Below are 15,029 nucleotides of genomic sequence, written 5' to 3' on the forward strand. Positions count from 1 at the left end.
CCTACCTCGAACATTCTTTCGCGAGTCTCGTGCGTTTTTTCGTTGCTTTTCATTATTTATAAATGTGTAACGTGCAATTATTTGATCAATTTATGGAAATGAGTAAAAAGAAAAAGAAGATCCGTAAATGAAATAAGTAACTAGAAAATATGTCGAAAAGTCAAATACATCACTGATCTTTGAGTTGCAGCGCATAAGGTTCGATATGACAATTATTGAATATTTATTAAGTACTTACTTTCACGGAAGGAACATTACAATCTCCCATTGAGAATTCACCACCATGAGAACCAAGAGAGAGCAAGTATTCGACAATTTGACGTTAACGTTTTGTAAGCATTAATTCTATCGACTCTGATGATTTTAAATAATTGGAACAGCGTTGGAAAAACTTATCGAAAAACCGAGGAAAATAACTCATCGATGTCTTGTGCATCTTGTGTTTTTTACTTCGCTGTTAGCCATTACTTAAACTATTCTTCTTGCATTAGCTACTATCGTTGCATCTACCACTTTACAAGCACTGTGCACACATACGTATAATACACAGTATCTCGAGTGAACAGCTTCTCGCGGTGCAACAAAGAAAAGTTATACCCGGCTAGCAAAGGCGTGGCAGCACTCGTCGGACTCACGAAGCCAAGTTGAGTCATAATTGAACTCATAGGTGAATATCAGGGTGCACTCACCGTGCAAAGAAACTCTTCTTCCCGAGACTGACCTCGTGTCCAGAATGTATCAGTTTATTTAATCAGTTTCTACCGATTTTATAATCGCTTAACGCAACATCGTAACATATTCCTGAATATACAGGGTGTCCCTTTTAAAACGAGCCTCTCGATGTTCCTTAGTTGGAACGTTACAAAGAATAGATCGCGCGTGATTTTAATGTTAAAATGAAAAATGTTATTCGGAGACTTCGAGGTTACCTTTTTTTTTTTAATACAGAAGTAAACATTTGTTTCTTCGGTATATTGTAGATGACATAATTATCTATTCAGTCACGTATAATAATGTAACCTTAAAACAGCCTTGGACTCTAAAATGTAAAGTTAAAAATGACACCTATTAAATATTTATTTTCAACGGGGAGAGCATTACAATATGTCATTGAGCGTCGTTATTTTACGGATTTATTAACCATGAAAACAGAAAAAATAAATTAACATCCGAATGTACATATTTATCCTTTCTGTCGGGCGTTTGTAAATATGTTTACAAAGTTCTTTCGAAGAAAATAAATTTCGTGCTCGTTTTGAAATTTTGAAATTTGATATAATTTTAAGATCTTGCTTTCTCGCAAACAGAAAAATAAATATCTAGGTCGTCTAAACAAGAACACGAGTAACCTTGAAAACTTTGAAAAAATAGTTTGAAACTATCCAAATTATTAATGAACAATTAATTACAGTTTGTGTGATGTGTTCTAGCTAAAACACTTTTGTATATTACTTATTATATATTTTGTACACTTATATTGTACTGTTAGCGATTTATTGTTCGACTTTTTACTCGATCTTTGATAATATTAAACAGAATTGTGAAAAAGTATTCAACGAGTTCAATGCACTGTTAAAGAAATGGATTCTTCTTGCAACGAATGAAAATAAAGGGAGGGAATGATATTTCAACGCAAACAATGAAACTCGTGAAACCAAATAAGAATATTTAATCTAAAAATTACACTATCCGAGAAGTCTACAAAAGAAAAGATTAAACTATTATGATTAAATGCGATTGCTTGAGTTAATAGGATTGAAATTATCCCGATAAGACCATGATGCTTAAAGACGTAAGAATACCTACTACAGTAATCATTACAAGCAGTAATTGTAGAGTTATGTAATTACTAAATTACACACAGTTTGTTTGCAAGACGCGTAATATTTAGCAATTTGCAATTAAGATACAAAGTTTTAAGGAGATCGAGATGCGTAAATAGTTCTTACGTCTAACATCTAATAAATTAGTATTGAAAATGTGTTATTCGACCCAGACACAACAAGTGCATCGTTTCGTTTAAAAGAAATACTACAGAAAACACGATATATATATAAATTAATGTTTGTGAGAAAACAAGAACAATCGCTTTTCCTCGGTACCTATTAACCAGGTAAATTATAAAACAATTAGGGGAGTGAGAAAATGTTTCTACAAAAATTATAGTCTACGTCTTTAATTGGGATGTATAATTTGAAAAAGGAACTGGAATTGTACTGTATTCACACGAAGCGCTGCTTATTTCATTTTCCCCTTACCACTAAAAGTATAGTAATTGTTGAAATAGGAGGCTCGAATAAAAAATTAAGAATCACGAATTTAAACTATATTTCATTGACAGGAAAAACATTTTATTCCGATCAACTTAGAAGTGTCGACTAAATTACAATTATTCCTATAAAGAAATTATTTAAATAATTCGTCCTTCAATGTATCACATTGCTGCAAACTCTTTCAAGAATTAAGTACTTTGTTCCCATCGACTGTGATGTACCGGTTAGTTTGTAATTATTCCTATAAAGAAATTATTTAAATAATTCGTCCTTGAATGTATCATTGCTGCAAACTCTTTCAAGAATTAAGTACTTTGTTCCCATCGATTGTGATGTATCGGTTAATTTGTAATTATTTCCGTAATGAAATTATCTAAATAATTCGTCCACGAATACGACACTATCTTGTTGTAAATTCTTTCAAGAATGAAAGACATTGTCTTCAATGAATTACGATTTCGCCGTTATTGTTTCCTTTTCATCTTGGTCTATAATGTACGCCATGCTTTCGCAAGTTATCCCTGACAACTACCGTGCAGTGGATGCTTCTTGTTAACAAGAACTCTGTTCTTCCAGAGGAATTCCTTCGTTATACTTTCTAACAGTAAACTCCTTTCTAATGTGCGATGTAGACTCACATTTTTCTTCTCTGTTTCGTTAATCTCTTGTACAAATCAGAGGTGAATTAATCGAACAAACACGTGACATTAAAAATTTGTGACTCGAGTCAATTAGGTCTCGCTGAGTCACGAGTTATCCAGCTGAACGGAGTATTTCTTAAACACCGAAGACAGCCGCGATAAATCAACGAATCGATGATTCGAGAATGGTTGCACACGGTGGTACGTTAGAAACGAAGCGTTCGAACAATTTTCTTAATTTTGGAAACGCGATAACGTTCTGCTGCGTAATTTGAATCGTTGAGAGGAATTACGGGACACGAAGGATACGTTTCTCCGCAATGCTCAAGGTCTTGATGATTTTCCAACTAAAAAAACATCGTCAACATTCTCGCAATGTCTCCGAAATTCAAAATTTGAAATTCAAGGAGAAGGTTGCATGCCTTCGAGTGTTTAGACCTTGCGCGGAATCTTGCTGTTTGTTAGTAGCGACACGTTTGCAAACTTGTGTAAATGTGTTTATCAATTTACTGTCTCTCTCTTCCTCGTTATCTGTCTGTCTGTGAATCATCGTTCTTCGTATTATCTGCCGAAGCGTAATGCGACATCTGTTCAATCGGTGAACCTCGTGATGCAACGTGGAAGATTCGCGAAAAGGATCGAAACGTTTACTTTTACCGCGTAAACAATTCTTTTTCTTCGAATAGAATCCTAACTGTTCGAACTATCGCTCGTAAGAAGCGACCGTGATTGTTCGAATGAAGATTTTTTTCTTCGTACGCTATAAATCTCAGACTACTGCTTGGAATTGAAATACAATAGAGCATACCTTGCAATTGCGATCCTATCCGATTCGAATAGATCCAACACAAAGTTTCGATTTTATGGAACAAAATTTAGTACCGTTCATCGGTTATCTTCGCTCCGTTTACTTCGATTCTCGCCGGAGTTTCTTTATTTTTATTCTTTCGTTTGTGGAACAAAATTTAGTACCATTCATCGGTCATCTTCGCTCCGTTTACTTTGATTCTCGCCAGAATTATTTCGATTATTCTCATTGTTTTATTTAAAAGAAAATTTAGTAAGGTTCAGCCATCATCTTTGTTCCATTTACTTCGATTCTCGCCAGAATTATTTCAATTATTCTCGTTGTTTTATTTAAAAGAAAATTTAGTAAGGTTCAGCCATCATCTTTGTTCCATTTACTTCGATTCTCGCCAGAATTATTTCGATTATTCTCATTGTTTTATTTAAAAGAAAATTTAGTAATATTCATCGGCCATCTTCGCTCTATTTACTTCGATTCTCACCAGAGTTATTACGATTATTCTCATTGTTTTATTTAAAAGAAAATTTAGTAACGTTCAGCCATCATCTTTGTTCCGTTTCCCTCCATTCTTGAAACAGAGTTACTCGCTCTGTTACGTTCGATATTCTGAGTCAATCGGTTTCCAGAACGTGACAAATACACGGTGAACTTTTAAGAAAACGCTTTTCTCCGCTCTTCCGCGCTCAGTGGAGACTTCAATGCCTGTAGAGTCAGCTACGAAACAGGATGTCTTTCTATCGACTCATCGTTGAACCGAGCCAGCAAAATCACAGACACGTCACCATATTCGTCGTTGCGTCCCGACGACTCAAAGGAGAAGGGGGTAGTAACTTCCGGTTGCACTTTACGTTGTCCCAACACAACCTTCCACAAACCGTTTCTCTTTGTACAATTCCGATTTAATCGCGGCAATACTTCTTTCGAAGAATAATCATTCGTTTCAACGTTACCTTTCGGTGTTACTTCTCGTAGAATACTGTACAAGAATAATAAATACACGTACGAAACAATCTATCCAACGTCATAATTGCGAAAGGTGCTGATGCTTGTCTTAGAAATGCTGTTTTTATTTTTAAAACTCGTACGCATACATTTGAATACGTTAACTTTATATTCACCGATGAATATGTAATAAGAGTTAACGGGCACGTAACAGGTAGTTTCGCATTATTCAAATAAAAATTATCTTGAGATACCGATATTAGGAATTTGATTTAATTTTTTACAATGAGTTACCCCAAACTGATGATACGCTACTATTGTATCAAACAAAGGTTAGATAATTATTTTACCGTACATATTTTTGTGCTTTAAGTTCACCTTGTGTTAAATATATGCTTCACGATAAATATTTGTATCGACTCGACGTGTTTTATCGTTGTTTCGAAAAATGTTCCGATCGCTGTTTCGATGAGAAGAATGAGAAACTGTGACGTAAGCATACACCGAATTCGGTATTATTTTTCCATAATTTGTTGCAATCACTCGTGTTACGGTATATTTCGAGCTCTATTACACCTGGAGTTTTGTTGCCTTCTAAGCGGGTATTTTATATGCCAGACACACAAACTTGTGAGTTCCTGCCGTACGTTATCCTCGAACGTGTCGCGTGCGCTCATGCGAGAGCATCGTGAAAAAACTCTAGAAGACAGCACGATATGTATCTTAATTAAGGATACCTTACCGCCGTTTCCTTAGATAGACCCCAGGCAAGGATAATTCTGTCGTGATTTAACCATTTCTTACGTCCTTTCGTCCGTAGTTGTTGAATTCTTGTTGCTTGGATTGTTCTATGACAATGAAATATCGTAGGACACGTTACGTATGAATTATTACACCCGTAAATCTTGAAATAGAAATCAAATAGAAGTATAAGAATGATATTTTACATTAACACCAACACAAGAACCTTTCGTTACGAATATTGTGTCCTTGTAAGAAAATAAAAAGAAATGAAAATTATGCAAAACATTACTCAATTTTAACCTCTTATTTTATAATATATATAATAATATCGTGTCCAGTTTCAGTTTCATTTTAGAGTAAATGTTCTGTTTGAATTAGCTGTGGGTATTAAATTCAATAACGAATAATTGTATTCACGTATTAAATGCTTCCACACAATCTTTTATGTGCAGTCATAGAGAACGTCGTTGTATGTAAAATTAAGTTCTCTGTAAAAGTTTACTTCATTCATTTATATACGTATCACTCTCGACAAGTTGAATCAAGTTCAACTTTGTTATCAGTTACGTTCTCTCGTGGTTCAAGTACCTCTGAGTCACTTACTGCCTCCTTTTCGATTTTTTAGGGACCGTCGTCTTTATGTTCTTTGCAAATCATGCTTTCATCTGAACGTGAGTGAACGTTCCACTCTTTCCTTTCTTAGATTCATAATTTAGTTTTAGTCGAAAACTCGCGAATATTCAACAAGGTCTGTTCGTTGCGGCTACTTTTTTCACGAGCTCGGCACCCTCGGAGGGTAGACGTCTTGAATTATTTCGGAACGTAACAAACAAGACCAGACACGCGACGTTGACTCTATCGAATTATAATGTCGACTCTTGTATTCCACGTATACGCGTGTCGGTATATACAAAACCTTTATTTTCCTTTCGAATATTCCGTCTGGAAATAAAAGCGTAAAAATTTGTAAATATATTCACGCACAATGTACAATTGCCAGAAGTCGTTAAAAATGAACCGTTTCGTCGATAATTGCGCAGAAATAATATTTATATAATGGACAAATGTATTCTCGCAAGATTGTATTAAATCGATTAATAAAACATAATAGTAGAAACGTGAAAATTTACTTTGAAACTTGAAAAGAGAAAACACTGTTAAATGAAATATTTATAGAATCACTTACGTAAGCACAAACTCCAACTTGATGGAAATGGAAAAGCTTGTAATTACGAAAGAGATTTTCTTTTGACATTCTCCGTTAAATGATTGCTTCTTGTCATCGGTAATATCTTATTGATCGTGAAATATAGTATCTACCGTTATCGTGATATCATAAATACCTTTCGTATGTGTATTCTTTTCATTCGTATTCCGTAATCGATTAAAAATCTTACGTATTAATTTTTATGAAATATTCTTAACATTTCATGGAAAGTTTTCTCTCTTGTTTCCCGATTTAAAGAATCGCGATCGCTTTTTCCTACTAATTATTTCACGTTAGGGAATACGCGGCAATTTTGGTTACGGAGAATTGATATAGTTGAATTAAACCGCACGATTTCATCAGGTTTTCACCAATGTATGACCGCGATGTGCACCTTAAACGGCAGTCGCTTCTGACCACAGTCTTACGCGGGCGTGCAGATGCATCTCATGCATTATTTATTAGTCACCATCGATCCTGCTGTGGATGCAGTGGACTTCATCAGCCGGCTTAAAAGTCACGAATGTTGTTATATTTCTAACATGCCCACCTTTCTTTCAGTCGTTTTATCCCCTGTTCACAAATAAAATAAGAATGATACAAGTATACTATATTTATATAAGAACGTATAAATATTTTCATGCACCTAGATGGACGAATATCGAAGACAGTATAAAATCTCGTTCGTCACAAATACGTTAATTGCACATTGAGTAAGTACAAACACTTACTCGGATAATTAGTTGCTCGTCCGATCAATATCTATCCAACTTAACGATACTCAACGTGTATGCACGTGCAAAAGTATGTATACTCGTAAGATTACTAAGATATATGTGTTATCATATTTTATCTACACGTTTTTCGATGTGTATACATTAATCGTAATCAATTGGAACGAAACGCTTTCGTGCATTATCTGGACCGAAACTGGTGACAAGAGAACGAAGCAAAGAACTAATTGAGCGTGTCCTCTTATTTGTCTTACCTTCGTCGTTAATTTTCCACAAAAACATTAACAACGAACGTACGATAAACAAGATACGGAAACATTATTCTTTCCGATTTTTCCCGATCGAACGTCATACGCGACAAATACGCTCGTTCGAAATTTATTTATTTAAAGAACGTGTCACGGAAATTTTGGTTATCGGTACGTGAAAAAAATTAGATATTTAATCGGTCCAAGTTTGCGTCTTGCGGAGATACATATATACATATATATATATATATATTCTCGTTTTCGCGAGGAAAGTTTTAATTTCGCGCGAAGCGAAATTTCATCGTAATTTACTTGGTATGCAATTTGAGTGCATGCAATAGTAATATATACGTCCCAAGGTGTGCTAAAACTCTTTTAAAATTCTATTTCAGTACTGACTAGCTTATTAGTGGTCACGGACGAAGCGCAGCAAGACATTCGGCACAAAAACTACGATGAACATCCACGGGAAGCTTACTTCAACGGTTCGTCTTTTCTAAAATTGAGCTCCTTCGTCTCGGTGCATAGGCATAGCGGGCTGAGCTTTCGTACCTGCGATGGTGGTCGACTTTTCATGCAGAAATACAACGATGATTCGGTCAGTCTCGAAGTGACCCCGGACGGACTCCTCTTCGTTGCCATTGTCGATCAGCAACGTTACAAAGCGAGGCTGAACGCCAGGTTACTGAACAATGCCTGGCATAACGTGAATCTGTTTTTTAGACTCGGGAATCTCACTTTGAACGCAGCAGGTCATACACAGGTAATCATAATTCTCGTCACTATCGAAAGACATTTTTTTTCATTATTAAACCCTGTATATTATTATACAGTATTATAAGAAATATAATGTACATTAGAATCAGAATTACATTTGGAATTATGAGAAATTCAACGAGTAACAGCATATGTAACAATCGATGAAAATTATATAGAGAGAACGAACTAATGTATGGAACGATTATATCGAAAGACATGCACGATCCATAGATCTTTACCGTGATACGGTAATACCCACTTATAGGTAATCTTATCGTTGAAATTATTCAACGACACACAGTGATCGATAAATACAATTTATCGATTTCGGTGATAAAGAATATACAATATGTAGTTTCTTTTTATCGTTCTTTCGCTTAAATTGTTACAGAGATAAATTTACAGATACAAATATTTCAGTTACGACTATTGCTTTCTTTTGCGTTCGACGTGTTACACACACTTGCAAAAGTAATAATATTAAGTGGAAAAATAATTGGTCGTTTATGATTCGTAAGGATCCTTTTGTCCACGATATTGATTTCGTAATTTTCTGTTTAGGTAATTGCTAATGCAACATATAACGCTGCGATTCTTACTCTTCCTGACTACGATATGAATGACTCTCTCATTGTGGGAGAAGGATTCAAGGGATGCATCCTGCAAGGCCCTGGTTTCCTTTTTAACGGTACCATCAATAATGGAGCTGCCTTTGGTCCCTGTCCTGCAGATAATAAAGGATGTAAGTATTTTTCTAGTGAAAATCTTAACGTAGCATTCTAAAATACAAAAAAAAAGAAACCAAAATGGGCGAATACTCTTCGTTGTACTTTAAATATTTCAATCTTGTGTAGTACGAACGATATAAACGCCGCTAAAGTATGCGTATATTGTTTTCAATTGATCGTGTGTAATGAAACATTGTACGAAATTCGGTGAAATAAAATTGTACCAATTTGGTAGAATGGAGTAAAATGAAAAGACGATTATAAAATATACATCATTCGAGCAGTCGTTGCAAAAGAAAAATAGTCTATACAAACGAGGAGGTAGGAAATTATTAAAGCGAAAGAAGAACCGGAAAGAAGGAATTAATAAGAGAAAGATTGTCAACAAAACTCAAGCGTACGGAAACATTTTTCATTTCGTATTTCTCGCGCTATGCGTTGTCGTTCGGTTCGATCGATAACGAACAAAATCATTCTTGAACGTTCCACTAATATTTGTTACCTTTTCGTACAAGATAACGTAAATCTTACTTACGTATCGCCTAACGTTAAATAAATTCTATGAATAAAAATTGCACAACGTTCAATAAATTCTACTAAAATGTACAGAGACTGTTCGACCAATTGTTAATACGTATAACAATAATAGTAGTACAAGGTGATAATTGATATACACATACTTGCAACCAACAAACGTGTACAAAGAACTTGACATTGAACGATCGATATCGACAGTTGTGGATACCCGTAGTTAACCAACGTGGTAACGAGTAAAATTACAATCAAACGCATCACGATCAATGAAAGCAGGTTAAGCGAGAATTAATCGAAACCGTCGAATGTTTCACAAAATGCCGCTAGATAGCCGTGCCTCTCAGTAGTGTTGAGTAAGAGTAATACTTCCAAAATTGATAAGATTATTACGGTATAATTCTCTTTGTATCGTAGCCGCTTGTAAAATCCGTTCGAGAATTTGAGTCACTGCACATTTTCGGAGTGAAGAATCACACGCATATTTTTTTTTTTTTTTACTTCGTTCCTCTGTAGATTCGCAGTCACACGTGTGCAATCGTGTGTACCACTTACATAAGTAGTAGATTGCATGCCAGATATTTTTACGAAACTTCCAGGTGGTACGAGCGGACTCGGAGGTGGTATAGGATCAAGCGCAATTACCACCATGGATTTCTGCCACCACGAGCCATGCATGATGCATGGCAAATGCGTGTCACGGCAGGATCGTTATGAGTGCCACTGTTACGCCCGATATTCCGGCAACAACTGTCAAATTGACAATGGTAGACCTCGATGTCGAATACGGGGTTTTTGCACAAATGGGAGAACAGAATAGTTGATTCATGGCCTTGAAACGACGTGTGCGTTACAATTCGTTGAACTTTGATCTTTGTGCCGCAAGTAGTTGCAAATCGACGCAAAATGAAAGGAAGAATAAAGGACGTATACCTGTACATTGTTTTCGAGAAACGAAATTATCAAATAGGGACACTGTCGCTCGAAAGTTTTGTCCATACGATTTTTCGAACAAACAAAATCCCTTTTCTACAGAAGGAAATACCTTCACGGAAAATATTTACCTTTACAATCGAATATTTAAGATACTTTTTCGAGAACTGAGATCTTTCATTTGAGAAATTTCACCACGAATTTGTAATCGTGTACAGTACCAAAATGATGGATCTTTGACGCAAAGAAGCACGAAAAGAACGCGAATATTATCTTTATAATCGAGCATTTAAGTGCAATTCAGGAAAAATGACATTTTTTTATTCGAGAAATTTCACCATGTGCAATTTGTAATCTTATACCGTAACAAAATGATGCGTTTTTGATAGAAAAAAGCATTGAAGGGACGCGAATATTTTGTTACATTGTCTTTGTAATCGAGCGTTTAAGTGTAATTTAGAGAAGTGAAATATTTAATTTAAGAAATTTCTCGATGCGCAATAGTCTTGTAACGTACCAAAGTGTTTAACATATTTCTCTACGCAGTGTGTCCGTGTATATTTCTCTGATAATCGAAGAGTGCTCCGAAAGACTCCTGAGCGACAATGGACGCGTTGTAAAATATTCTTCGACCCGTTTCAATTATATTCCAATCGGTTCGCACGTATCAAAATTAAGCCCACCTTGTTTACTCGATATTTTTCCTTTCGCTTAACGAGACGACATCGACCTCGCGTACGAAACCGCGTAGCGAACCGGTGAGCGTTAAACGACAAGCAGCAACAATTGTCTATAAAGAACAGCTCGGCCATGAATTCTCTTTTCGATCTTCACGGATGTTTCTTGTACGACATTTCCTCTCCTCTTTCTATTCTATCAGCATGCACAATTCTAAGGAAAAAAAAAAAAAACGCTTGTAGCTGTTATAAAATGACTTTAGACCGCAATTAAGACTAGATATTGCATGGATAATTATGCGGTCGACCTTTCGAACGTTTGCGAATGTCTTTACTCGGCATTCCGTTCGTGTGGTCGATCGCATTGAAACGTACACAATCGAAATCTATGGGAATCGGACGCATTTGAAACGGTGCATCGTTTAATCTCGCACAAATAATTTCTTTTTTTTTTTCTCATCGTTATTATTATTATTCTCTCTCTCGTCATCCATGTTTCGTTAATCCATCCATCGTACGCTTTTTAAACATCGGCTCGGTGTACCTATCCCGTTCTTGCATTTCCTCACCCATGGCTCTCTTTCAACTGGCAATAAAATAGGTGTCTGGATGTTGGGGTGCCACTGGCGTCACGTGGTTTTTTTTTTTTTGCACAAAACTATCATTCGATTTTTTTACGACACTCTTTCACTAATTTCTCGTCGCGTCTTCGTGCCGCCCAAACGTTCTAAAACATCGTAATAACGAATTTGTCAGGTTCGCCGTGTCTGAACAACCCGTGTCGAAATGGCGGTACGTGCAGCGAAGACCAGAAAGGAGATTTCAGTTGCGCGTGCAAACCTGGATTTACCGGAACATTCTGCGAATCGCAACTCGGCGTGCGACTTTGCGAGCAAAGTCCATGTAAAAACGATGGTGTCTGTCTGGCCCTCACCGACAGCGAATACAAGTGCGAATGCTTACCTGGATGGACGGGGAAGAATTGCGAGACCAATTTCAACGAGTGCTCCTCGAATCCTTGCAGGCACGGCGGAGTGTGCATCGACGGTATTAATAATTATACCTGTATATGCGATAGAACAGGGTAGGTTCGCCACGTTTATTAATATTTACCGATATCTTATTAACCAACGTTCTCCGTAACATTAGCGAGTGATTTTAAATTTAAATCCCATCTCGTCGAGACTCGTCTGCTCCCGTTATTACACTAATTCCGATTCTTTTTCAATCTCGAGAGGATCCACCTTGTTGCCGAAGATGGGCAAAATTCTACTCGAAATGTAAACGGGTGAAGGTTCATCCGGTTGGTGAGATTTTACGGTACCTTCTTTAGAGATTGCAACTGTTCTAATTTAATTGAAAAATTAGATAATTCTCGTTGGATAATTCTGTGGATTACTTTTCATTCAACGAGTTTAAAAGTTGTTCAGTTTTCGACTAGCTAGAAATTTTGCCTATCTTTAGCAAGGACCTCTAAATCAATGGAAACGTTTCTAATGAAAATATTCTTCCCCGAGTAATATGAAATTTATAAACCCTTTGTTTTTACTTGATAATCTTTCGCGCACAAGCTCCACACCGGAACAGTTCATACATTGTATAGACTAATTATTTAACTTCCGAAACCCCATACACACCTATGCAATCTATATTCCCTTCGCTATTGTCTGTTACGGATAAATTTGCGCGAGAATATACTGTCCGTCCCCGACAAGAAGGCAAACGTCGACCCTATCACTTCCCCCACCATCGTGCGCCGTCGATCTTCTCACTACCCTCGTTGGCCCTCGGCCAATAGCAACGATGCGCGCGATGGTGGGGGAACCGGTACACTGTCAACTAGAATCGAAACACAAGCGCTCTGCCTTAGAATCGTGGACGTATCGTACGTACGACCCCGAGTTCTGAAACACCGCAGTATATTTAAACTTCTCGCACGAAAATCATCGCCGTACGCTAAGGCTTAACCGCATCATTTCCATTGCAGATACGAGGGCGTGAACTGCGACATAGACATCGACGAGTGTCAGGCGAATCCCTGTCTGAACAATGGCGTGTGCTACGACAATTACGGCGGTTACATCTGTCACTGTCCGAGCGGTTTCGACGGTCAGAACTGCGAGCTGAACTTGAACGAGTGTCTCTCAAGACCGTGTATGCACGGTGGCGATTGCGTGGACGATGTGGGTTCCTACCATTGCACCTGTCCACCCGGCTACACTGGTCGTCATTGCGATCTGAAGAGCCTGTGCGAGAACGCGGCGTGTCCACCCAACAGCATCTGCCTCGAAGACTCGCACGGGCCACAGTGCGTCTGTAAACCGGGTTTCATGGGCAATCCGCCGAATTGCACGATCAATTACTGCGCCAGCAATCCCTGCGACAATGGGGGCACGTGCACCAGTAACAAGGATGGGTATAACTGTACTTGCCCACCGGAATGGAAAGGTAAGCGAGGAGCCGAGCGCGTTAGATCGCGTTTCTCGTTCGTTTCGAAACACCGTGTTCAATGTTCACTGATCCACCGTTCGCTTGAAACTAACGCAAATCCTTACGATCGAGAAGAACGGTTTTGGAACGACTCTCGCGGTCCACTGGGAAGTCCGAACGAGACCCGAGAAACTTGTGCTTCGAAGCAGACCTCGGGAAACGGCACAAGAAACACGTGGACAATGCTTCTCGCTTCTTTTCTCAACACGGAGATCTTCCAAAGACACTATCGATCTATTGGAGAGGCTCAAAGTAATGTAGGATTTTTACCTACCGAAACTACGTTGGTGATCCACTTCCACGCGCTAGGGAGGTACGATCACTGGGAATCGCCTATGCTATAACACTGGATACCACACGCTCTTGTTTTTGTAAAATCTTCCAAAGACACCAATCTTGCGGAAGCACAGGTAGGATTTTTACTTACTGAAACTACCCGTGCTCTCCCAGGAAATCAGTAGTGCCTTTGGAAGATTTCCGTGTCAAAAAACCAAAAACAAAGGCGAGATCACGGATGCTATGTCGATGATTCCCAGTAGCCTCTTTTTCGATTACGAGGAGATGAACCGTGGGGGTTTTAACCAGTAAAATTCCCCCAAGATGTTGACGGTGTCTTTGGAGAATCTCTTTGAAAAAGAAAAGAACGACTGGCGTTGGTTGTACGTGTCACGGATATTATTCCGCTAACGATTCCCAGTGACCTCCAAGCAACGCAGAAGATGAATAAGAATCTCAAACTACTACCGTCTTGTCGAGAGAGGCCAACAGAGAGGTGATTGGTGTCTTTGGAGGGTGTTGTCCTCTGCGTTGAAAAGAGACAAAAAAAAGAACCGAGAATCGTCAGAGGCATAACATTCGGTGCCCTCTGTCCTAACCGTGAGCGCGCAAGAGCGCAGGCTTCTCTGGCCCTGAGAGTTTCTCGACCAGTAACGTTCGTTCCGGGGTCTGTCGTTCCCTAACCGAAAATGTTCTTCCGTGTCATCGTATATCCGTCGTTGGGTGTTGTATCTGTGTTGTCTGACGTTATGTGTCGCGTGTCCGTTCATCAGGAGCGACATGCCAGTCATCCGCCTCGGATTGGTGTTCCGCCTGTTACAACGGGGGCAGTTGTCTCGAGACGCGTTTCGGTATCATGTGTCAATGCCCGAGATTCTGGACGGGACCTCAATGCAAGGATCCGATCACCTGTCGCGATCTGCCCTGTAAACAAGCTTCCGCTTGCCACGACTATGTGAGTGAGACCTTCGCACACGGCTTTGCATGCACGTCCAGCCGATCAATCGAGCGTGTCGCGTCGAATGTATTCTCTCTATG

General features: G+C 38.3%; 1 protein-coding gene across 2 annotated transcripts in view; it reads left to right on the forward strand.

Annotated features, from left to right (window-relative positions):
* Positions 1 to 15,029, forward strand: part of Crb (cell polarity complex component crumbs) — a 55,140-nt gene that overhangs the window by 25,610 nt on the left and 14,501 nt on the right. Inside the window, exons 2-7 of one of the 2 annotated variants that reach the window (XM_076305535.1) lie at positions 7,990 to 8,360; positions 8,918 to 9,098; positions 10,215 to 10,382; positions 11,982 to 12,309; positions 13,213 to 13,673; positions 14,765 to 14,946. In XM_076305535.1, coding sequence (XP_076161650.1) covers positions 7,990 to 8,360; positions 8,918 to 9,098; positions 10,215 to 10,382; positions 11,982 to 12,309; positions 13,213 to 13,673; positions 14,765 to 14,946 — 1,691 coding nt within the window. The remainder of the gene's footprint in view (positions 1 to 7,989; positions 8,361 to 8,917; positions 9,099 to 10,214; positions 10,383 to 11,981; positions 12,310 to 13,212; positions 13,674 to 14,764; positions 14,947 to 15,029) is intronic. The other variant, XM_076305536.1, reaches the window with a different exon arrangement.

The sequence above is a fragment of the Ptiloglossa arizonensis genome, chromosome 2 (assembly GCF_051014685.1).
Source record: "Ptiloglossa arizonensis isolate GNS036 chromosome 2, iyPtiAriz1_principal, whole genome shotgun sequence".
In the NCBI taxonomy this organism is placed as follows: Eukaryota; Metazoa; Arthropoda; class Insecta; order Hymenoptera; family Colletidae; genus Ptiloglossa; species Ptiloglossa arizonensis.